This window comes from Musca autumnalis, unplaced genomic scaffold (assembly GCF_047663935.1).
Source record: "Musca autumnalis isolate F117 unplaced genomic scaffold, ASM4766393v1 scaffold_1, whole genome shotgun sequence".
NCBI classification, from domain to species: domain Eukaryota; kingdom Metazoa; phylum Arthropoda; class Insecta; order Diptera; family Muscidae; genus Musca; species Musca autumnalis.
In genome coordinates this window covers 226,659,999-226,686,961 of record NW_027411644.1, presented here as the reverse complement: position 1 = coordinate 226,686,961, position 26,963 = coordinate 226,659,999, and the positions used below count along the sequence as shown (strand labels likewise).

At 35.3% G+C, this 26,963-nt stretch overlaps 1 protein-coding gene across 1 annotated transcript in view; it reads right to left on the bottom strand.

Moving 5' to 3' along the window:
* Nucleotides 1-26,963, bottom strand: part of side-III (sidestep III) — a 738,714-nt gene that overhangs the window by 541,188 nt on the left and 170,563 nt on the right. Inside the window, 1 exon segment of the mRNA XM_073960318.1 lies at nt 24,910-26,432. Coding sequence (XP_073816419.1) covers nt 24,910-25,075 — 166 coding nt within the window. The 5' untranslated portion in view covers nt 25,076-26,432.

The following is a 26,963-nucleotide window of genomic DNA, read 5'->3' as shown; positions in this document are numbered from 1 at the left end:
AGATTTTTGATAAACTGAAATAAAAAAACTTTCTCTTTCTGCTTCAAAACCAAAAAAAAATAGGAAAAGTAAAAAAGTTGTTTCTTTATTATTTCCCCTCAAAGCAAACCAACACTGTCATCCACACATATGGTATGTGTGTCTATTACATACCACAACAAGCCAACCATGAATAAAACCAAAGTTTAAGCTCAAAGCAAAATTTCCATGAAAATTTATTATCTCAAAAAACGTGCGTTTATGTGCCTTCATTAGATGTTGTATTATCATCCTTAAGGCTTCATTATAACCCAATTTTTAATTATACCATATCCTTTTTTGTTTTTCTCTCGTGTGTGTGTGTGTGAACGTTCGCATGTGGGTGAGTGCGTTTATTCTATGTGTTGTATGTGTGACCAACCAACCAGAGTAGAGCTGAAGCCTTAACTACTTTAGCTTCGTAAAAGAAAAAGTTTTTCCCAACTTTACTTGTTAAGCTTTGAATGGCCAGGCATTTTAAATAAAAATTGAAATGCCAGCTTAATGGCCTCTTCTCCTTCTTCTATGAATGGACTTAAATGTTTTAAAAGTCCATGGAGAATTGTTAGCATTGAAGTACAAAAGCCAGCAATTAATTTGTTTTTGTTTGGTCGAGAGAGAAAGCTTACAAATTGTGGGCAACTTTGACCGATTTGTAATCTACGTTCCAGTCTCTTTGATCCTGAATGCAACTATAAACAATTTAGACTACGTGTGTGATATTTATATAACTTATGTAGGTGGCTGTTTAGACAAAACGTTTAATCCAAAAGCCGAACCAATGAAGAATATCTTCATCTTCGCCAATGTGTGTTACCAAAAGTTTGCCGTAATGCAAATCCAGATCCTCAGTGCTCTTTCTGTACTTACTTACTTAGCTGGCTTTTTACAGAACATTTGTTCCATAAGCCGAACTAAGAAAAAATCTCCAATCCTCTCTGTTTGCTGCTGTATTTTCCCAATCTGGGATATGTAGTTTACTGATATCTCGTTTCACTTGTTCGCTCCAACGAAGCTTTGGCCTTCCAGATCTGCGAGAACCTCCATGCGGCCCGTATTTATATGCCTTTTTAGCGGGTTCATCATCACTCATTCTTATAACATGGCCTAGCCATCGCAATCGTTGTATCTCGATTTGTTCAACTACATTGATGTCATTGTATAGTTGGTACAGCTCGTTGTTCATACGACGCCGATATTCGCCGTCAACACAGATTGGCCCGTAGATCTTTCGAAGAATTTTTCTCTCGAACACACCAAGCACTGCCTTATCTGCTTGAGCAAGTACCCATGCTTCGGAACCATACATTAGCACGGGTAGTATCAGTGTTTTGTAAAGTGTTACTTTTGTTTGACGAGAGGTGGCTTTATTTCTAAACTGTTTACTCAGCCCAAATTAGCATCTGTTAGCCAACACTATTCTTCTTCGTATTTCACAACTGATGTTATTTGTTGTGTTTATGGCGGTGCGAGGTAGACAAAGTCCTTTACTACCTCAAAATTGTAGGTACCAACATTCAAAAATGGTGCGGGGTTTGTGGTAAAATTACGCGTCGATACCATCAACTTGGTTTTTTCGCCGTTTACTGCCAGACCGACTTTAGCAGATTCTCTTTCGACTTTTGTAAAGGTGTCAGTTACTTCCTTTACCGATCGACCCATGATGTCAATGTCGTCGGCATAAGCCAGTAACATATGGCTGTTCGTGTATATCGTTCCATTTCTTTTGACCTTCGCGTCTCGTATGACCTTTTCCAGCAGGATGTTGAATAGATCACACGACAGGCCGTCTCCTTGTCTGAAACCTCTTTTGGTAATAAACTCTTCGGAGAGGTTCTTTCCTATTTTAACTGAGGATCTCGTCTCAGTTAATGTCATTCTACAAAGCCGAATGAGCTTTGCAGGAATACCAAAATCAGACATGGCTTGGAACACCTTTGAACGTATAGGGCTGTCGAATGCTGCTTTATAATCGACGAAAAGATGGAAGGTGTCGATCTGCATTTCTTGGGTCTTTTCCAGGATTTGTCTCAAGGTAAATATCTGGTCAATGGTGGATTTGCCGGGTCTAAAGCCGCACTGATAGGGTCCAATAATTTCATTGACCATAGGCTTTAGTCTCTCACACAATATGCCAGATACTATCTTATATGCAATAGGGAGCAGACTTATGCCCCTGTAATTGGAGCACACAGTCTTATCACCCTTCTTGTGGACTGGACATAGGATGCTCACGTTCCAATCGTCGGGTACGCGTTCTTCCTGCCAGATGGTGCTAACTAGCTGATGCATACACCTTATCAGCGTGTCGCCTCCGGTTTTGAACAGCTCGGCCGGTAGGCCATCTGCTCCTGCCGCCTTATTATTCTTTAGCCGGTTTATTGCTGTCCTTACCTCATCTTGGCTGGGCGGTATACATTCAATACCATCTTCTGTGATTGGATCTGTGGTATCTTCGCCGTCTTCACTGCTGTCGGATACCAACAGTTTGGAAAAATGTTCTTTCCATATCCTGAGCACACTGTCTGTATCAGTTACCAAATTACCTTGTTGGTCTCTACAGGAGGATATGCCTGTACCAAAGCCATCAGTTTGATGCTTCACTCTTTGGTAGAATTTTCTGACTTCGTTCTGTCTCCTGTACATCTCTATTTGTTCGCACTCCCTCTTTTCCATCTCTCTCTTTTTCCTGCGGAAAAGACGTTTCTCCTCTCTCCTTTTTTCCCGATACCTCTCTCGTGCGCTACGCGTTGCTACTGATTGTAAAGTAGCCATATATGCCGCATTTTTTTCTTCGGTAGCAGCACGGCACTCCTGGTCATACCATGGATTCTTTGGTGGAGGTCTCTGGTATCCAAGTACTGATTTTGCGGCAGTTTGCATGGAGTGGGCAATATTTTGCCACTGTGCTGATATGTTATCAAATTCCTGATATGTTATCAAATTCCCCTTATCATTTCTACGACTGGATCCAAAAATATTTCCCCTCCCAATTAAAGCATTAAAATCTCCGACGACTATATCAATGCCAGGACCAGAACAGCGGTTACATGTTCTTTCTAGGCGGTGGTATTTTATACATATTTTGCTTCGGCCTGCGATACTTCGTAACCTAAAAAATCGAAGGCCCCAATACTAACAATCAACTGTCGGTTGCATTAAGGTAGAATTATCACCATTTTACTCTGCTTTCGAACTCTTTTCTTGCCCGGATGACACTTTTAGCCAAACTTCCAAGAAATTGTCCACCTACCATCAAATCTAATTTGCCCCCTTAACATTTTTAAGCTAAGTGACAAAAAGGAAATAAATACAAATTTTCCCATTTGTATCCCTTTTGACTCCTGATAACCCTCGCAATCAATAGAAATCTATGTATGTATATTTCTTCCCCTGAAATTTTAAGTAACAAATTAGGGCGTATTTGTTAGTGTCACACTCATAACTTCATCAATGGAAAGAAAGAAACCCTTTTTTTTCTCTATAAAATAAATAAAAACAAACAGACACACACACTCACTTACAAACAAAGGCATTCAATATTGACACATGTGACCTTTTGTCATATTTATTACTTGTCTAACGCTATCCGGACCTAAGTCAGTTAAAATATTAACAAAGTTATGAATTCTTTGAAAATTTGTTATTGTCTCTTTAGGATATTGGATAACATGTGGGGAATCAGAAATATAAAAAAACATAAGGGGCGGGGTTTTTTATTGGTCTAACAAAATCAAACAAACTCAACAGTCATGACAATGAAAATGCCGGTAGCAAGAACAAATAAAAACACCAACAACCATGTAAAAAATTCTACAGTATTGGAAAGTAATGAATAAAAAATTGGTCGGCATGTGTTTTAGAGAATTTCTTATGGCAATTTGTTAAAAACTTTGTTATTTGAAATGTGTTTGATATTTGTTAGCTAGGTCGGTCCTTCCAAAGATAAAAATCAAATACATTTGACCTAACAGAGTTTTATTGGTTGCTTTTTAAATATTGAAGATGGTCATATGAAGAAAAGGAAATTAAATTGAGTTTTTTTGTACTTTTTTTGTTTAAGATTTATTGCTTTTGAAGACAATGATGTTTTAATAATAAATTTCTTGGACATGTTGCTATCAAATTAAATTTAAACTACACATGAGGAAACATAGACATTATTGCTAAAAATGTAAAAAAAATACATTACATATTCGAACAAGTGAGAAAAGGCTATAGTCGGTACGGGGCCGACTATGTGATACCCTACACCACTACCTCTGTGCATAATCTTTTCACTCGAAAGCATTTCTTTTAGGGAGATACGAAAGTTTTCACCTATCTGGCTTTTATACCAAATGACTTAAGGCGAACTGAACCAAAATAATTAATATTTAAATTTATATTTGACTACTATCTACATCACCAACATCAATAGGCTTCTATCTCTGTGAGAAAATTTCGTGATGATCCGATCAAAATTCCGTGATTGCAGAAAAAGTGGAAAAAGGGATGCATTCCCGACTATTGCGATATCTCCATTATTTGACGACCTACGCCAACCTACTTTGCATAATTTTAAAGACCCGATTTCTTCTTTTTTAGTCGGGCTGTGCTTTTAGAAGGTCCCCAACCAAAGGCGTGATGTCCGTCGTTATTATTAAAACCGCAAAAATGAAAAGTTGGGTTCTATTAGCGACTAATGCGATATCTTCGTTGTTTCACCACCTACGACAACCTACGTTACATCGTTGTAAAGGTGATATTTTGTACTTTCATTGCCATTTTGCTTTTTGTATACCCCTTATAGACTCTGAGATATTTGCTTTGGAATAAAATGTTGACTTTCATCCAAATAATTTTTTTGCTCATTCCGACCCCTAAATATTATCCGACCATGACCAAAATCAATAGGCTTCTTTTCCTGTGAGACCCCCACTAACCCTCGAAATTTCGTGACGATCCGATCAAAATTGCAACCTGTAGCGTGATTTCCAAAAAAATGGAAAAATATCTCCGTTGGTAGGTCACCTACGGCGACCTAGTTTGCATCATAGTAAAGATGGGATCCTCTACTTTCATAGTCAGGCTTTGCTTTGGGAAAGTCCCCAACAAAAGCTGTGATATTCGTCATTATAATTAAAATGGCAAAAATTAAAATTTGGGTTTTATTTGCTACTATCGTGATATCTTCGTTGTTTGATCACCTACCAGAACCAAGTTTACATCATTAGAAAGGTGATATTTTCTACTTTCATTGTCAGTTTTTGCTTCTGTTATACCCCATATAGAAGCTGAGATATTCGCTTTGGAAAAAAACGTCTTTTTATCCACATAAGTTTTTTGCCCATTCCGACACCTAAATATTATCCGACCATCACAAAAATCAATAGGCTTCTTCCCCTCCGGGGCCCTCATCAACATGCAAAATTTCGTGCCGGTCCGATCAAAATTGAGACCTGTAGCGTGATTCATTTTGGTATACATAAGTATGGCTCTACGACCATTATTTCGATGCGTTACAAACTTTTTGGCCAAAACCAACTTATAATACCCTCCCCACATAGTGGTGTAGGGTATAAAAATCTACATAAATAAAAATCAAATGTCGTTCGTTGGTAATGACATGAGTTGTGAACGGCTGGACCGATTTGGATAATTATGTTTTTTTTCTTTTTGAAGTGTTCGTCATAATCCAACTTAAGTTTTTATGCAAAGAAAAATTGACCACGACCACTATTAAGCCCACTTTTTTCAATTTTAAAATTTAATCTTTTCTACAAAAACTAGTGAACTGATTTTCCTGAAATTGTCAGGGAATCTACAGGGATGGCCCCCCTGTGAAAATATGCTACAAACTTAGTCTCGGATGGGGCGGGGTACTTCCTCTATACAATATTTGTTAAAAATGCTATATCTATATAAATAAAAATGAAATGTCGTTCGTTGGTAGTGGCATCAGTTGAGAACGGCAGGACCGATGTGGATATTTTTTTGAAATGTTCGTCATAACCCAACTCAGGTTTTTATGCAAAGAAAATTTGATCACGCCCACTTTTACGAACACTTTTTCAATTTTCAATTTTAATCTTTTCTACAAAAACTAATGAACTGATTTTCCTGAAATTGTCAGGGAATGTACAGCGATGAAAATAGGCTACATAATTTGTTGAATTTCGGAAGGGACGGGGTACTATACCATATTTCTTTAAAAATGCTATATTTAAAATTATTACGAATCTACTGTTGTGGAAATTAATTTGCAAGACAATTGTGATTGTGTCACCGACCTAACCTAATTTTTTAGGAACCAAAGTCTTGACCACGCCCTCTTTTCTAAAATATGTTACATCTCCAAAACTACTGAACCGATTTTCCTGAAATTTTCAGGGAATGTACAGGGATGACCCCTGGGTGGAAATAGGATGCATATTTTCTTGAATTTCGAAGGGGACGGGGTACTTCCCTTTGCCATATTTAAAAAATGCCATATCGTTATGAATAAATAATAACTGGCGTCATAACCCAGCTTAGGTTTTTATGGAAAGATAATTTTACAGCGCCCACCTTTTTCAATTTTTTTATTTCAATTGAAATTTTCAATTTTTTTTTTTCGGCAAAAACTGCTGAACCGATTTTCCTAAAATTGTCAGGCAATGTACAGGGATAGCCTCGAAAACAGGCTACATATTTTATTGAATTCCAGAGGGGGCGGGGTACCTCCCATATGCGATATTTTAAAAAAAAAAACTCTATATTTGCAAAAAATACGCATGTATCGGTTTAAATATTTACGGATTAATCTACAATGTAGTAATTCTTTGGGGCCTAAAGAACCAACCACGCCTGTTTTTTATACCCTCAGCCTTTAGCCTAGAAAGGGTATATACACTTTGATACGACAAAAAGTATGCCTAGTCGAAATAACGGTTTTAGACCCCAAGTATGTTTGGGCGAAACTCGTTTCAGACAATTTGGAGTCGATTTAGCCATGTCCGTCCGTCCGTCTGCCTGGCTGTCTGTCTGTCCGTCTGTCTGTCCGGCTGGCAGGTGCGCACGATAACTCACGAACGGATCAACCGATTCGAACCAAATTTTGGGTGTCGTAATATTTTGTCCAAACTTAGTTTAAGTTCGAAGATGGGATATATCGGTCCACTCCTTAGGGCATCACCCCCACAAAAGTTCAAAAATTGTCTGTAAAATGGTAAGAACGGGAGCAATCGATTTGGTCCAAACTTCGCACATCGTATTATTCCTTCTAGATATATATCGGGTTTGAGTATGGACTCGTAAATCGGTCCACTCTTTCAGGTACCTCCCACACAAAATTCAGATAAAGTGAAGTTCAAGAGCTCCTCTCGGATCGCTCTGATTTTTTTTCAGTAGGTTGTCCTTGCGGCTTCCTTTACGATGGTAATTTTTTTTTCTTGCGTTAGTCAATACTTCCTGACATATTGGCCTAAAAGCTCCAAGAAACCCTACAGGCACCAACAAAAATTGCAAATCCAAACGATAATTCTCGCAGGGAGTTTCTGATTGGTGCAGACCTTGCGCATCGTATTTTTCATCCAGTCATGTATCAAGTTGGATAATGGATTCCCACACAAAATTCGGATAAAGTGAAGTTTAAGAGCTCCTCTCGGATCGTTCCGAAATATTTTTCAGTAGGTTGTCCTTGCGGCTTCCTTTACGACGGTACAATTTTTTTCTTGAGCAAGTCCATACTAGATATTGGCCTAAAAGCTCCAAGAAACCCTGACGGCACCAACCAAAATGGTGGATTTCATGTGTCCAGAATTTATATTCTTTATGACAAGAGCTACAACTTTGATAGAAGATATACGTCTGCCAAAATGCTCACTTTTGACTTAATTTTTCAAGGATATTTTGATGTCCTTTTTATCCTGGAATGCAATAATTTATAATTATTATATAAAGCGTATACTCTCCTCTTTAATATGACACCAATACCAGCATCGTACGACGATTACAAGTATTTAAAATATTATGTTGTTGTATAGTTCGGCTATAGGCTTTTCTAGTAAAAGACTTGATGTTTTTAGTTTTCAAGTTTTTATTTATTTCCGATATTTCGACTGGACTCTCCAGTCATCCTCAGGGAACTACAATAAATTACATTTTACCAACAATTTTCTGGATATGTGAACATTAAAAACTTACTTAAAGGAAGTAGTCGTTGTTTTCAGTACAAAATACTTTCTTTAACTAAAGTTTAGCAGATCTATACTTATTAACTACATGTCTGTAACTTTGAGCGCAATTGTCAGTGTCTGTTTTATAATTTAATCGTTTGTTTGTAGGTGTGTTGATTATATGCAACATCTCAAGAGTGAACCGTTTGTGGTAATTATTCTCTTGAGCTAAAACTTTTATGTTGTCGAAATCAGGGACGTGTCCTGTGAGGGTGCAGTGTGCTGTTAACGCTGTTTTTTGTTCCAAAGGTTTATTTCGAGCTTTGTGATCTGATTTATGTGATGATGTCCTGGTCTTTAACTTAGTTTTTGTAGTGCCAACATATACCTTTTGGCATATGTTGGACTTGTCACCTTTGCAATTAATGCGATAAACTACGTTAGATCTATCTTCGTCATTTATTTTATTTTTGATTTTGCTGAAAAGATTATTCAGTGTATTATTAGATTTGAAAGCCAGTTCATATGTGGTATCATCGTAGATTTTGGAATACTTTATTCTTTCGGAGAAGCCACGTATGTATGTCATTGATTTGTATATCCTTTGGTTCATTTCCCGCATTTTGGTGTAGTCAGTTCTTAATGCACGCTGAATAAGATTATTTATTGTTACGTTGGGAAACTATTTTTGTTGAGAATCTCTTTGATTCGATCAATATTTTTGTTGTGGAACTCCGTGTCACTAATGTCAAGCACTCTTTTAATGAAGTTTGATGCAGTGTTTATTATGGTCTTTCTGGGGTGTTTCGATGTGAAGTTTATGAGCCTCCCAGAGGCCGTGGGTTTCTGGTACCAATCCAATTTAAGTCTGCATCCATGTTAAATAACTATGGAATCCAAATAGGGTAATTTGTTGTCATTCTCCATTTCCATCGTGAATTTTATTTGTGAATTGTATGAGTTAAGAATGTTTAGTGTTTCAATAACATCGTCTTTCTTGATGACTGCAAATATATCATCAACATATTTGGTGAGGATTTTCGGCTTAGTGTGCATTTTATCTATTGTTGAGTCTAATAATTTTTCTAGAAATATCTAGTATCCTTAGTACACAGCGTCAATATATCCATAAAAATCTTTTTAGGTATTGCTGTGAATGATTTTATGTCATCCCATTTATCTTCAATCGTGTTCAGCGCTAAATTCACAGGAATGCTAGGGAAAAGGGAAACCACATCAAATGAGATAAGTATTTCGCCCGGATCAATGTGAATATTTTTGATTTTGTCTTTAAATTCTTTAGCGTCCTTAATATTGTAGATTGAATGTTTTGTAATTTGTTTTAAAATGTTGACTACATATTTGCAAAGACCAATTGCAGGGGAATTTATGGTGGAGCATATTGGTCGTAGGGGAATGCCTTCCTTATGTATTTTAGGCAAACCGTACAACCTCGGAGGCATCGAGGTTTTATTAATTAGTTTACATTTTTCTGTATCGCTGATAATATTAAGATTGTATAATTTTTCCACTATTGCATTATTTTTATTTTTATTCTGTAAGTTATGTGTTGGATCTTTTTTTTTTTTGAAAAATGTTGACCTTTGAAATTTGTTTGACCTCTAAAAGGTCAAAACGATGAGAAAACGAAAAATTAAAAATACCATTATAGTCCATTTTGCCTATACTTTCAAACGTTTATAGTCCGGTTCAAGTGTAACAAAATTTTTTGAAAATTGTCGGACGGTGTTATTGAAAACTACTGAACCTTATTACTACATGCAATTTTCAGGAATGTCCCATGATCCAAAATGCTCTTTATTTATAGACGAATTTCCGGCGCCTATTGTTTTATAATCGCTATATTTGCTAAACCTATGAGTGCATCGGCTTGCAAATTAATTTTCGGTTGGCTATCGTACAAAAATAACTATAATAACCATGAGCGGTGAAAAACTAAAGCATATAAGACTAAATAAGTTGGAAAATTCGACTTAAACATTTTTTAACTTTTGTAACATGGACGATAACAAATCCCAAACAGCATCAATAGGCGAAAAAATTCGACAAAGTCCGTATGAGAATAGAAAGGTTACAAACAAAATCTGTAGATACATTTAAACTCCTCCTCGGTTTGGCAATGGACCGAAGAAGTGAGTTAGAAAATACCAATTTTTGAATTGTCAAGCCTAAAGTCCATAATATGTTGTCATTAAAACTCATTACAATGGGCCAGCAACGCGGACCCAGGCGATGTTTTCATACAAAGTTAATCCAAGCGGACTTTCGCTAATTTCACTTCTTTTTATACCCTCAGCATTTATGTTAACGAGGGTATATGTATACACTTTCATATGGGCAAAATGTGCTTCATTGAAATATTGGTTTCAGACCCCAAGTATGTTTGGACGAAATGTGTTTCAGACAATTTGGAGTCGATTGAGCAATGTCCGTCCGTCTGTCTGTCTGGCTGGCTGGAGCGCACGATAACTCCCGAACGGATCTGCCGATTCAATGCAAAATTTGGCCTTAGTAATATTTTGTCCAAACATAGTTTAAGTTCGAGGATAAGCCATATCGGTCCACTCCTCCAGGTACCTCCCCCACAAAAGTTCAAAAAAGTTCGGATAAATTGTTCGTACGGTTACTCTTAAAAGGAAGTGGCCGAATTGGTCCATACTTTACACATCCTAATAAATCTACCAGATATAGACCAGTTTCAAATATGGACTATATTTGTCCACTCCATCCGGTACCTCCCACACAAAATTTCGGATAAGTTCACTTTAAGACCTGATATGGAAACGCTTTGATTTTTGTTGAAGCAACTTGCATTCGCTGCCTCAATTACGATGGTAAAATTTTTTCAGGGGCAAGTCCATACTTCTTGAGCAGACAGCTCGAAGGGTGTAAAAACCCTCAATGGCACCATATGTAGCGGCTGGAGATCCATTCTTTTTAGTACCTCCTTCGCAAAACTTTTGATCTTTAATCCTAATCAACATTTTTGTCGGTTCTAACGCCCACAATTTTTAAAACCCCCTAAATACATACGTTTTTTTGGGAAAAAATGTTTCAATATACACAAGCTGAGTGTATATCTCTGTCGGCAAAGCCGACTGAAACTTTTTTACTTGTTTAAGTCAAATCTTCCTATCCTATTTACAATTATCTTCCTACATACTCATTCCTTGCAGCGTGTATACATTTTAAGTAGAGTATGCAATAATTTCTCTTTTTCCATTTTTTTCCTTTTTTTTTTGGCTTTCATTTTTTTTCAAAATGTTTGTTGTTTACTCAACGTCTGTTGTTTATGTCTCTTGGTTTTGTTTTTCTTCACTTAAGAAATGTGCTAAACTTTTCACTTATGTTTCGTATGAAAAGTGAGTGTTAGTTGTCGTTGTCTACTATGTTAGTTTTTTGTTTTTGTTGCTTCTTCCTCTCCTTTATGTTTCCTTCATTTTCTATTTCTACTTTATAAGCATTATAGTCAGCAGATGACAGCAGGCCATATAATATTGAATATATGAGAAATATGCTGCTGTTGCTGTTGACACCAATATGGATCCGAAGTAATTTTCTGCACATCCTCAGTAAGTGTGTTGTTTATGATTTCTTTCCTGTTTCCAATACGAGTTCTTTTTTATTTGGTGCAGATGTGCCTTCTGCGGCATATTAGAAAAGTCAACAAAGCGAGAATTTGTAATATGTTACGGTGGGTGGATGGGATTTTTAAAGTCAGGGGAGAAATATTTTTTTTTGGGTAGCGTTTTTGGGTATAAAAGACTACCGCTTTATGGACGAACAGACTATTTTGTGTGGGAGTACATATTTATGTTTTGTGAAGCGATTCGCTGTAGAGAATTATTCGTTAAGGATAGGTACTTTATAGGGAAGCACGACGGTAGAGCAAGAATTTAGGTACGGGCATCATTTTAAGTTATGGTAATTATGTAGAAATATATTTGGTTGTTGTAACTACATAATGATTTTCAACACCATAACCTTGAATAGCTTTCTATTGTTAGCAACTAACTATTATACTTTCAAAACATGATTTCTACAACCATTTGTTTTCACGTTGGGTATATTTTAGAACGATTTCATATTTTCCGAAACAAAATTTTTTTTGTAACACTAAATGGAAAATTTAATTTGAATCTCATGTAATATCCCTTTTAAAATTAATATCACAACACAACTACAACTAAGCCCATCCATACATAGGTGCGTATGTATGTACATCCCATCCCACAAGGAAACCCAATATAAAAAGTATTGAATTTCTGCACTTATGGTCTTCCGCAACAATGTTGTCAAACTCTCCATTTTCTTTAAGCCTCTTGGGTATAACTTCTCAAATTTTTGCTTAAAGAAAAGCATCACCATGTAACATTTCTTGTGTTCAATATTTAGAGGTGTCAGGAAAAAATCATATCATATTTGTAGAAACTGTAAAAAGGTCAAAAGAGTTTGAAACGAAATAAAGAAAAAATAGAAATGAAAACGAAAGAGTTTATGTGTACGATGGCATACGTTTTGACCAGGGGATAATAGCATTACTTTACAAACAGAAGAAAGAAAGAAAAGAATCCAAAAGTCAAAAAGGTTTAACAAACTGATGTTTAAAGCCTTTAGTTATGTCTTTACACCTTTTTTTTCTCTCACATATTAAGTTTTTCATTGGCTAAACAAGAAAATTCCCTTTGGAAGTTTTTGTGTAAATTGGATTAGCCACTTATTTCTTTTGTTGTTGGAATTTTAGTTTTTGTTGTATTTAAAGCGTGCATCTTGGGTTAGTAAAGGAGATGATAACATAGACATTTCGATATATATAAGGCCGGGAGTATGTCACCACTGAATTCATCCTATTGTGTTAGATGGAAAATATTCATATAGATTTTGAAAATAAAACCCGCTTTCTCTGGCCCCTGACATGTGTAAATAGGCAAAGTAGTATATGGCACTAAAGAGGAACTTTACATTGGAAAGCGTGTGAGATATATAAGTAAACATCAAAATGAAAATATGATATACCAAAGTCGGCCAGAAGGTGGAACATTATGCTGATGAGCTTTACTCAGACACATATCTATAAACAACACTGTGCGACAACAAAAAAAAATGACGAAAAAATCGAGTAGATTATGAAAGTAGAGCTAAAAATATGAGACACGTGTATCGGCATTTTGAAAGTTTACGTCGGAAAGTAACCAAAATAGGCGGGGCAAGTTCCCCCCATTTTTAATTTTTTCGAAATATTCGAGTTAAGATATCTTTGAATCCTTGCATTTCAGGTATATAGTGTCTTTGGCAACTTTACAGAGGAGTATGTGGGCAATATTTTTGTTTTAACCCTCATGCGGTTCATCAAAGGGGTAATTTTTGTCCTTTTTTCAAAAATCTTTCAAAAACTCCTTAAAAATGTGATTGTATCAAATCCAAATATTCTACAAAATTGTTCGCCATAAAATTTTACTATAGGTCTCAGAATACACCAAACATGTGACTCTTGTCTAATCGCCAGGAATCTCTAAAAATTAAAAACACGTTTTAGGGTTAAAGTCGGACTTCATCTGAGTTTATTCAAAATTGTTCCACAAAACATAATTTTAGAGAGATGATGTCAGAGGCAAAAATATTCTTCGTCAAATTTCACTATGGGTCACCAAAGAAATGAAATGTCTATTTACATTTTATAGCATGAAAATATTAGTATCAATTTTGCTGAAAAAACATGAAAATATTTCCCAATTTTTTTGATGAAAAATTTGTCCTTCTTTTTCGAGTTGGTACATGGAAGTAATATGAAACTTGGTTATAGGTGAAAAATGTCAAAGGATGAAAAATTCTGCACAAAATTTCACTATGAGTTTCAAAATAAACCATATATCTACGTATACTATTTCCTTAAAAAATTAGATTACAAATTTATATATATTAGGATGAAATTATATGTTTTAATTTTGGACTGTTAATGTTACACAATTCCATACTGGATCAAAATCTAGCAAAATCCTTTACTTTTTGGGAATGTTGTTAAAAATATTGCCCACATACTCCTTTGTAAAGTTGCCAAAGACACTATATACCTGAAATGCAAGGATTCAAAGATAACTTAACTCGAATATTTCGAAAAAATTAAAAATGGGCGGAACTTGCCAAGCCTGTTTTGGTTACTTTCCGACGTAAACTTTCAAAACGCCGATACAAGTGTCTCATATTTTTAGCTCTACTTTCATAATCTACAAGATTTTTCCCATCATTTTGAAAAAAAAAATTGAATTTTGTTGCACAGTGCAATCAAAGAGGGCCGAATAATTGCTGATTTTGAGGCCTTTCACGTTTATTTTAAGTTTGCTTCAAAACAAACGTTATTTTATAAGTAGTAACTAAAAGCTTCTAAAACCAAACTATCATTACTTACAAACATACAAATCCTTCATCCATACTTACACACATGACAAATGCTTGGCATATTAAAATCCTTAATATCACAATTTTTCATTGTCCCACAACACTTTGGCTTTGACATAAAGTTATCATGAAAGTTTATCCTATGCTTTGATAAAAAAATGACAAACACAAAAAGTTTACCAAAAGTTTAAGAAATGTTGAAAAGTCAAATAAAACAACATACATGTGCATAGCCAGAACGTCAAGCTACACAGACATACACATTGATTTAAGAAATACATGTGTGTGGGTGTTTGTGTGTATTTGGAAAAACAACAATTTATATTCAGCTTAATATATGTATTTATGGTTGTGTAATGTGAATACAAAAACCAGGAATTAAATTTATTTCATCAAAAGTATTTAAATCTATATGCACGTATAAACATATAAGTATGTTTTAACTTTTTGTTTTCATAAACAATTCCAATGATAAAACAATGATATTTATTATTTAACTTTTTTACAGGAAAATGATGAATTTAATAATCCTGTTCTTGGGTCTTAGTTTTGTTAGTATGTTTTAGGGTTTCAAGGAAATAATTAAGTAAGTTTTTGAAGGATAAGAACTTCAGGTATATTTTACAGGGCATTCAAAAACCGCAAACATATGAAAAAATAATACAAATTACTAACATTATTATTTTTCCATATGTTTACGGTTTTTGAATGTCCTGTAAAATATATGTACGTGAAGTTTTGAACTACATATTACAGCTTAATTGGCCAACGTATAAAAATATTTTGTGTAATGGATATTCTGGAGTATTACACCATTGTGTAATTTACTTTGTATTTCTTATACTGGTGTCACTCTCCCAGAAAAAAAACACCAACAACTAAACACAATTTTTTTCCTAAAAGTGAATTTTTTATGCTGTCACCATCTTAATCGGAGGATAAACCACACACATACACCACAAAATTCTTTGTATATCTATGACATTTAAATTTGTTATCCCCTTGGCCTTATGAGGATTACAATTAAGTTACAATAATCGTTTGTATATTCCATATTCTCTTAAAGCTTTAGGCACAAAGTCTTTGATCTCTTCCATTTACCATGATAATTAATATTCATACTGGGAAAAAAATGAACCAGTGCAAAGAAATGCCAACACCAACAAAACCAAATTTTCTATAGATATGGATATGATTTGGAATGTGTTAAAGATTTACACACACAGTTTAAGGGTTGGCCGCCACTTGTAAATTTCAGAAAATGGATAATTATACCCTCAGCCTTTAGGCTAAAGAGGGTATTTACACTTTGATACGACCAAAAATGTGCCTCATCGAAATAATGGTTTTAGACCCCAAGTATGTTTGTACGATATCCGTTTCAGACAATTTTGAGTAGATATAGCAATGTCCGTCCGTCTGTCTGTCTGTCTGTCCGTCTGTCTGTCTGTCTGGCTGGCTGGTGCGCACGATAACTCTCGAACGGATCAATCGATTCGGTTCAAATTTTGGGTATCGAAATATTTTGTCCAGATTCGATTTAAGTTCGAAGATGAGCTATATTGGTCCACTCCTTCAGGTACCTCCCCCACAAATGTTCAAAAATTGTCGCAAAACTTGTGCGCACGATAACTCTTGTAGGGAATAACCGATTTGGTCCATACTTTGCACATCGTGTAATTTCTACCAAACTTAGATGAGGTTCCTATATGGACTCAATCGGTCCACTACTTCGGGTACCTCCCACACAAAATTTCGGAAAAGTTCAGTTTAGGACCTGGTCTCGAATCGCTTTGATTTTTGTTTACGCAAGTTGTATTCGCTGTCCTCTATACGACGGTGTAAGTTTCGTTAGGGGCAAGTCCATACTTCCTGAAAAAATAGCCTGAAAGTTACAAAAAACCCTATAACACCGTGTGTAGAGGTTGGGGCGCAAGATAACTCTCGAACGGATCTGCCGATTCGGTCCAAAATTTGGATTTCGTAATATTTTGCCCAAACTTAGTTCAAGTTCAAAGATGGATTATATCGGTCCACTCCTTCCGGTACCTCCCCCACAAAAGTTCGAAAATGTTCGGAAAATTTGTGAGTACGATAACTCTTGAAGGAAGTAACCGTTTTGTTCCTTACTTTGCACATTATGAAATTTCTACCAGACTTAGATGAGGTTACAATATGGAGTCAATCGGTAAACTCCTTCGAGTACCTCCCACACAAAATTTCGGAAAAGTTCAGTTTAGGACCTGCTATCGAATCGCCTTGGTTTTTGTTGTAACATCTTGTATTCACTGTCCCCTATACGAAGGTACAAGTTTCCTCAGGGGCAGGTCTATACTTCCTGAAAAAATAGCCCGAAGGGTGTAAAAACCCCCTATTGCACCCCCATTGCCTATGTCGGTCCATTCCTTTAAGTACCTTTTCCGCAAAATTTTTGAACTTTAATCCTAATCAAAATTTTTGTGGGTTCATACGACCAAAATTTTGAAACCCCCTAAATACATAAGTTTTTTTGTGAAAAAAGTGTTTCAATTTGTACAGGCTGAGGGTATATCTCTGTCGGCAAAGCCGACTGATACTTTATTACTTGTTTTTCATTGACTTATTTCAAAAAAGAAGTAGCATGGTAAAATATTGAAGTCGATCGGAACAATATTGTCTGCGATATGAGCTTTGCAAGAGAAAAAGTTATGGTGTTTCGTATGCAACATAGAACCAACAGGTAAAAAAGTATCAGTCTGCTTGACCGACAGATATATACCCTCAGCCTCGGACCTGAAGAAAAGAATACGATGTACAACGTTTGGACCAAATTTGTTTCTCCCTTTTACGTACTACCCAGTTTAGCTGGCAGGCTTTTTTGAGATGTTGGGCCATTATCTTAATAAGTAATGACTTGCTCTTAAAAAAGCATGTATCGTCGCAATGGGGAAAGCGAATACAAGTTGTTACAACAAAAACCAAAAGATTCGAAGTCCAAATTTTCGACCGATTCGACTGATCCGTTCGATAGTTATCGTGCGCTTTAGCCACTACACATGGTGCCATAGGGGTTTTTTGAATCTTTCGGACTATTTTCTCAGGAAGTATGGACTTGTCCCTGATAAAACTTGTATAATCAATATGGGGGCAGCGAATACACGTTATTACAGCAAAAATCTAAGCGATTCGAAAGCAGGTCCTAAACTGAACTTTTTCCAAATTTTGAGTCTGAGGTACTTGAAGGAGTGAACCGAGAGAGTCCATATTGGAATCTCATCTACTTCTGTAGAAATTTCAAGATGTGCAAAGTATGAACCAAATCGGTTAGTACCTTCGAGAGATATCGTGCGCATAATTTTTGTTGAAAAAATTAACTTTTGTGGCGGAGGTACCCGAGCGAGTTTGCCGATGTGGTCCATCTTCGAACTACGACTAAGTTTGGACAAAATATTACGAAAGCCAAATGTTGGACCAAATCTGTTAATCCGTTCGAAAGTAAGTTAGAGCGACTCCAAATTGTCTGAAACGGAAAAGTACTAAATGGTACTAAACTTAGTACTACTTGGATTTGTGTGAACGGATAGAGCTGGAAACTTGAATTTTGTATGCATACGAAAAGTATGTGTATGTGTATGTATAAGATTGACGTCAGTCCTACTGTACGCAATGGAGGTGTGGACAGTGAAATCTGCCGATATTAAAAAGTTAGAAGCCTTTGAAATATGGATATATCGGCGAATATTAAAAATTCCTTGGACTGCTCATGTTTCAAATGCTGAAGTATTGAGGAAAATGCATTGCGAAAGAGAACTCATCACAGCCATAAAGAGAAGAAAAACTGCTTATTTGGGACATATTATAAGGAATCAAAAATATAAATTATTACAAAATATAACCCGCATAAAAATTGAAGGAAACCCCATTAGAGGAAGAAAAGAGTTAACATGGCTTGATAACATCACGGAATGGACTGGTATTCGAGATGTCACAAATCTATTAAGCATTTCGAGAGACAGAGAGGGATTTGCAGATTTGATAAATAATGTATGAAAACAAATAATGTATATATGATAATTGTAATTAAATTGTATTGGTCGCTAATATTCGGAAAACGAATGTGCAAATAAAGAAGAAGATGTATACGAAAAGTAGTAAATAGTACTAAATTTGGTATTATTTGGATTTGATTGGACGAATAGAGATGGAATCCTGAAATATGGAATTATGATTACTCTTAGAGTATGGGATTGAGGTAGATTTGGAAATTCATAGTTATGTGCACAAGAAGTACTCAACTGCACAAAAGTACTGCAGAGGATAGTTGTGGACACCGTAGTGGTGTCTCGGTTGTGTTGTCGTCAGAATCCAGTGGGTTTGAGAAACGTGACCTTTGCTTCCGACAGGAAATCGCGCTGCTATGGTCGTAGCTGATTGTATTTTCGTCTGAGTCAAGTGTAGTTGAGAAACGTGCCCTTGGCTTTGCGGCAAGACATTAGCGTATACCTGGAGCTGCTGTGTAAAAAATTGTTGCTGCCCTACATACCTTCGCACACTGTCGCGAGTTCATATTAACTGTGGCCAAAAATAGAAGGAGTTGCCGTAGGTGCATCAATTTTGGTACACGTACCTATTATTGACTTACAATCTTCAGGACAAAAAATTGGGTTGGTCGGTCCACGTTTTGATATAGCCCCCATAGAACCGTACCCGATTTTCGGTATTTTGAATGTTTTAGACACAATGACCAACCGAAAGTAATCAAATTTTGTGGTTAGTCTTCGGCAGAGGTATTAAACATTCCAACAGAGAATTGTGGGCTTAGGTCCACGTTTTGATATAGCCCCCATACAACGGTACCTCCGGATTATCGGTATTTTGAAGATTTTAGCCTCATTATTACACCGAAATTGCTGAAATTTGGTATTTAGTCTTCGTAGGGGGCATTATACCTTCACCTTGAAATTTGTCTGCATAGGTCTACGCCTTCATATAGCCCCATAGGACGGTACATCCCGATTTTCGGTATTTTGGGGGTTTTAGCCAGTTTATCACACCGAAATGGCTGAAAATTGGTATTAAGTCTCCGTTGGGGTACTTATAACCTTCCACCAGAAAAATGTCGGTATAGGTGCTCGTCTTCCTATAGCCCCCATAGAACCGTGCCTCCTCATTTTCGGTATTTTGAGTGTTGTGGCCTCAATATCCACCCGACATGACTGAAATTTGGTGTTTAGTCTTCATATTGTTTGTGAACATATTGAATATATGAAACTCTTGTCTTTATATATGAGAAATTCATTTAAAAACATTTTTTGACCGATTAGTGGTCAAACACGGTAAATTTTTTGTAAAAAATCGAATTTTGACTTTCGCTGTTCACCATTTTTTTTTAGTTTATATTCTTAAAATTCTCTCGTTTTAAAGCAAGATTATTAGGACCTAAATAAGCCCACAAAAATAGCCAACACCGCAAAACGCTTTGTTAAAAAAGGGGGTATCCTCTGACTGAGGTGGTCGCTGAAAAAGAGAAATGACATGTTCGTCGGCAAACCTCTGCATCTGGAACCTTTATACTTTTGAAGTACTCACTTTTCACAACTCAAACAGCAAATAATATCGATATACACTTTTATAAAATTTTTTCCCACTCCATTAATTTTAAAATTTGGTTCACAAAATCGATTTACTATGTAGCACATACTTGGGTAGCTGTAAACACCATATGATCACTATTTACTGCCAAACAAAATTAAATCTATATTTACTACATCCAAAGCAATGTTAAAAATTTATTTTAGAACGATAAATTACTTTAAATATTAAAATTTTGGAGCATAATACAAGTTATTAATTTAAGTAAAATAATGACAAAAATACACATTTCCAACAATTATCGCATTCGAACCTTCACATGAACAAAACTACTTGACAAATGAATACCATAAATAAAATTCCTTCAAATTGAAATGTTTACTTTATATTCTCATCAATAAATTTGTATTCCGAAGTACTTGACTTTGACCATTTTTGGCCACGGTCGTGACACTGTGCGTCGTCTTTCGACGTGCAGCTGCTGTGCTGAACCGTTCTTCCACTAATGTCATTGCCCATCGCTTCACTTGTATTTATTGTGTGTCAAGCTGCCGCTTTATCTAAACTACTGTTGTACTTCGAAAGCGATAGGACTTGTGGGTTCCAAGCAAACTCGTGAATTAATTTAATTTAATTTATTTTCTTTTTTTTTTTTTGCTTTTTCTCAGCTATGAAAATTTTAGTTTCAAAATCCGCGAAAATTTCCCAGATGTAAGCACTTTTCATTTAAAGTTAGTTCATTTGAAGTTATATAATTTTTCATCTGTGCCTGCTTTTTTCTGTTCACACAGTTCACTAGTTCCCACTTTTGCCAGTGAATATTTTCGTTCGTTATAAAAAATCTCTTTCTTTCAAACTTTATTATTTGTGCTTTGTTGCAGCTTCAGTTATTTTACTTCGCCGTTGTTGGAAAAAATGGCGAAATAGTGAAAACATAAAAAAATCTCAAAATATGACCTGAACTTGATTATCTCAAAAATCGTACAACTTAGAAACAAATTAATCCACTAGAAAATTTTCACAGCTACAAAATTTTCTTTAGCCCCATTTCGATAGGACTTGCCGTTTTAAAACAAAATCTTGAAAACCTAAAAAATCCCTAAAAATGTGAACTTTGACCGCGATTTATTTAAAAATCCCTCCAACGATTTTTTCTTGTTGTTGGATTTTTCTCATCCATGAACATTGGTGTTTCAGAATCCGCAAAAACTTCGCAGGTGTAAGAAGTTTTCATTTAATGTTAGGTAAGCCGCACCGCGCGTGACATTGTTTAATATGGAGACGATACAGTCAGTGAATTGTCCCAATTTGAACTTCTATATCTCAAAAATGGTAAAACTCATTAAAGGACTTGCGGTTTTCAAGCAAATTCGTGAAAACCTAAAAAAACCTTAAATTATAAACTTTGACGCGATTTATTTAAAAAGCACTCCGGCAATTTTTTTTTTCTCATTTATTATTATTTATATTTACATTGTAGTTTCAGAATCCGCAAAAAAACATTCCAGGTGTAAAAACCTTTCATTTAAAGTTAGTTCAGGCGCAGCGTGTAATGTATTAACACTGTTTCATAGCAATTACATTACATTAATGATAGTTATTCATTAAATTAATAAAGAAATTGTATTGCATTAACAAAAAAGTTTAATTGAATTAATGAAGTTTTTTCATGGCATTAATTAAAATTTTCCATTACATTAGTGAAAAAAATTTCAAATTTCATTAATACGACGTAATATTTCATTAATGTTACAAAGCTCTATCTTTCAGTGAAAGCGCCTAGAGAACTCAACCTTATGAGGTTTTGTAATAGTTTGTACGATTTGGAGATATATTACAATATTTTCTATAGAAACCGCAGAGTTTAAATCGCAATTTAATTGTATAAATATCATGGCCCCAAGAGTTGTATTAAAAATGATATCTAGCAAGGTCCCATATATTTAACCAATATGCTGCGATCGTTTTGCAGGGGGTTTGAAAGAGCTTGTACGGCATATAGAACTGCAGGCTTTTTTCTTTCATCGCATAGGATGCTAAGACGTCGGCAACATTATTTGTTGGTTGGTGAGAACACTTTGGAAGTTTAGCTAAGTCCTACCGGACAAGTCCACGGGTTTTGTATTGCGGAATATCAAGTACATGGAAATTAATAGAAATTATTTTAATAGGTTTTTTTTAAATGGTTTTATTTAGCTCACCCCGTTTGTTTTATTTATTATTTATTCTTGGGTCAAATTTAGTAATTCAAATTTCACCCTCTTCCTGTCAACCGATTAATCTGAAATTTTGTATACACTTCGGATTTTGGTGACAATACAATTATGTTTATTCATTATCATTATAAATTCAAGATGGCCGCCGCTACAAAATGGCGGATAACGTAGGTTTTATCAATTCCATCAATATGGGTATCAAATGAAAGGGGTCAACAAGCAGAATACAATATACTATAAAAAATTGAAATCCAAGATGGCGGCCGCTACAAAATGGCGGATAACGTAGGTTTTATCAATCCCATCAATATGGGTATCAAATGAAAGTGCTCAACCAGTAGAATACAATGTACTATATAAAATTAAAATCCAAGATGGCGGCCTCTACAAAATGGCGGATAACTTAGGTTTTATCAATCCCATCAACATGGGTATCAAATGAAAAGTCTCAACAAGTAGAATACAATTTACTATGCAAAACTAAAATCTAAGATGGCCGCCGCTACCAAATGGCTGATAACAATTTTTTATCAATCCAATATAGGTATCAAATAAAAGGGCTTGACAAGAAGAATACAGTGCAACATACAACCTCAATATTTAAGATGGGCGCAGCCACTAAATGGCGTATAATTAAGATTTAAATTTAGAAATTGAATCTGTAATTTAGGTATCTGATTAATCCAGTCTGAATCCACCACCCAAGTCAAGATTTTGTATCGTGTTAAGGACTGTGTGGCGTTAGGGTGGCTAAAAATGATACGTCGTTAGCGGTACACCACCCAAGTTAAGGTGAAAGGTTAAAACGCGCCGAGAACTGTATGGCATTAGGGTGGATAAAAATGATATGTCGTTAGCGTTTTCAACTCAAGACTCAGGCGTATCTTGTTGTACATAGCCTTGCCCCTTTATTGGACCTCTGGGGGGTCGACCGTTTAAATGTCCATTACTCGTCGGAACAAAATGGTAAAAAAAATATAAAAAAATTAAACACAAATAAAACAGAAACTGCAACACAACGTAAACGAAGGCTTCAAAAGCGATACAATACATAAAATGCAGGGCAGCACTGTGGATCACGCAGTCGTATACTTAGGTGCGAAATTGTTTGAAGAAGGTCAAGCCTACGTGGCTCTTAGTAGAGTAAGATCAGGGACTACGTATAGAGGAGTTGGACTGCAATATACTAACGGGCAAGAAACCTTGAAATAATGAAGCACTAAATGAATTAAACAGAATGCGAAATAAAAACTAAAAACTAGAAAATAAAAATAGGTAAAAAAAACTTTTTAAGTTAAACGGTTTTTACATTTATCTTAAACATTGCAATGTATGTTTAAACATTGCAATGTTTAAGATAAATGTACTAAAAACCAAAAAATAATAAAATAGATACAGTCGTGAGAATTATAAACATATGCATAGACTAGACTAAAATAAAACCGTGGGGCACGTCAATTGTCTACAAATTATCGACTTAATGTGCGATAAAAGAATCGTTTAATTCGTCGTTAGGGAGTTGGCCCGCGGACGGTGAGGAAATTACTTACTATTTTCTTGCTCATGGAAATTCCAATAGTTATACACTCCATGTAAATAAAAGAGATGTTTCAACTAGTTTATCGTTCGACATTCACACTGCTGGCTGGCGAGGAATCGTTTCACTGCTCGTAGTTTGTCTTTAATCGACAAAGTACTACTCGCTCACCACTATGAAACCCTAAAACTCGCTTATAATCGAGCTTGCTAGCTTGTTTCCACATTCTAGCCCTACTTATCACATGTCCATCGTTGTCGGTTGAACAACTGCCTAATTATAGTGTAACATTACAAAACAAATATTTTAATCAACGATTGTAGACAATTGACGTGCCCCACGGTTTTATTTTAGTCTAGTCTATGCATATGTTTATAATTCCCACGACTGTATCTATTTTATTATTTTTTGGTTTTTAGTACATTTATCTTAAACATTGCAATGTATGTTTAACATAAAACCGTTTAACTTAAAAAGGTTTTTTTACCTATTTTTATTTAAGGACCAGAAAGGCTTTTAATAAGTATCCACAAGAACAGATGTTCACCATATACAAAATAAGACGGTATTCTTTTACAATACAATTCTAGGAGATCGAAAAGCGTGTATATTTCATAAAGAAAACTAAACTCAAAAAACACACTCGTTCTAATAACATCTGTTTAATACTACAAATCTATGGCAATAATATAAAATAAAGTCGTTTTTAGCAGTCACTAAAAATATAAACTACCTTTTCGTTCAAACATTACCAACCTCATTTCAATAATTTCCATTTATTTGAAATTTTGCTTATAGGGCGAAGATAATTTTTTTTTATAAATTCCAATTTGCATTTAATTATCCGTCATTTGTGATGTTAGTTTTACTCTACTATTTTTTTTTTTGCAACTAAATCTTTTTCATTCGTCTATAATTACTATAATTTCCCAGGATCCTCTATCTCTGTGTTTATCGGTGTTAACATTTTTCACATAGCAATAGCATAACTCACAAAAATTATTTAGCTTACCTGGATCTTCATCATCATCCCAATCTATTTGAGCGCTGGTTGAGTCAAGATTTGTCACAAATATCAGCAGCAGGGTGATAAGGCCCAGACAATGACGCCATGTCAACAGCATCAATATTCGGCGTAGTTTCAACAAATCCATATCTGGAACGTTGTGTGGTATCATTTTTGTGTTATATATTTGATGATTTTATTGTTGTGGAATTTTTTTGATATTAGCAAGTCGATGGAATTTTTCGTTGTAGTTGTTGTGGATGGTTTTATTTTTATAACGTTGATATTATTTTATTTTATGTTTGTTTGTTGTTGCAACAACTATTTCGATATACTTTTGTTCTTTTCATGTATTCCGCATATAATTTATTATCTGTTGTCCAGGTATTTTACACAATATACATTTATGTGAATTCCACTCCTCTCTGTGTCTGTATAGGTATGTGTGTGTGTTTGTGGTGGAATGAGGGTTTTTGCGAAATAATATGTAAAATAAATACCAGCCAAAAACCAACAAAACAAACTAGAACAATTTTAATGTTTCCTGACGGCGGATGTTGCAATTTAATTTCTGAAGCGTTACAATTTTCCAAATACCGTTTTTATGTTCAGTTTTTTTTTGCTATCCTCTACTTTTGATTGTGAGTGGTTTTGTTTGCATGTGTGTATGTGTGATGGAATTTACGTATGGATTTTGGTGTGTGTATATATTTTCTCTTCTGCTAGGTTAGTGTGTAGGGCGTAATTTGTCGGCTCCCTTTGGCGTTGCTGGGTTTTAGAACCCAGTTTCCCTTTTTTGATGGCTGTTTTTTTGGTTGTCCTTGCAGTTGCTATTGTGGTGGTTGATGATAATACCGCTGTTGCTGTCGTAATAGTGACTTTTCTTGTCGTGGCTGTTGTTCTTGTTTGCGATTCATTGCAGATAAGAAAAAGCATTTTCGCCTGTTAATGATGCAACCAGAGCCATTGTTTCTTTGTATTTGTTTGGCCAGAGAAGGGAAATGGTCAGGTGAGGATTTTCGTTGGTAGTTTATGTGTCTTGTTTTTTGTGACTATTGTATTAGGTACACTTGAGCTTAAAGAGGATTTTTGTATACCTTTGTGCGGTTCTTTTTTTAATTATTTTAATTTGAGCTTTATTTAGTATTTCCTTTCGTTTTTATTGTTGCTGCGCTACTGCCGCTTACACTGTTGTTGTAGCTATTTTTATTCTCTCATCTCTTGTCTTGTTGCTGTTGTTTAATTTTTCCATGGGGGTCTTAGTTACTTTTAACGCTAATTAACTTGTTTTTTGTTTCATACTTTCCTTTGTCTTTCTGTTTTTGCCCTACGTTACCTTGCAGTTCGCGAATTGGGAGTTTCCTTCAGGTGATTGTTCATTTGTTCAACGATGAATATCTTTTGTTATGGGTAACGAGAAAGGATTTAATTTTCAAATGTCAGTTCTAGTTAAAAAACGTAGATGGTTTTTTGTTGCTGCTGCTTTTGGAAAAATAAAACCATATAGTGGGAGCTAGTTTAACGAAAATCTGCAATTAGAATAAAGAAAAAAAAAGAAAAAAGGATAATTTCAGTATAAGTATTAACAGTAAAAAATTGGGGATTAAAAATAACAACATTATAGGAGGGATTGTTATGAATACCAAAAAAACTCAAGAGCTCTGATTAACGTTCTTTTAAAAATGCCCTGGAAGTTAACTAAAAATTTTAAAGAAAAATTCCTGGAGGCATTTATTGTAACGCCACCTATAACTGAAATTGAAATATACTCAGTAGCCTCTTAAAAAGAAACATTTTAAGAGCATACATTTAGGGGTAATACACAAGCAATACACAAACCCATTGCCGAAGTAGATTCTTAGTTCAATATTTTTATCTACAGGCTTTGGTTATAAGACCATAAAATAGACAAATGATCGTGCAGACGAAGAAATACTCTTGTTATACGCGGTTATGGGATTCAATCCAATTTAGGGAAAACTTGGAATTTTTATTGCATACTATCAGACCCGCGTTGCTGTCCTGTCGTATTAATTTGTATTTCTACCGGGGCCACCTAG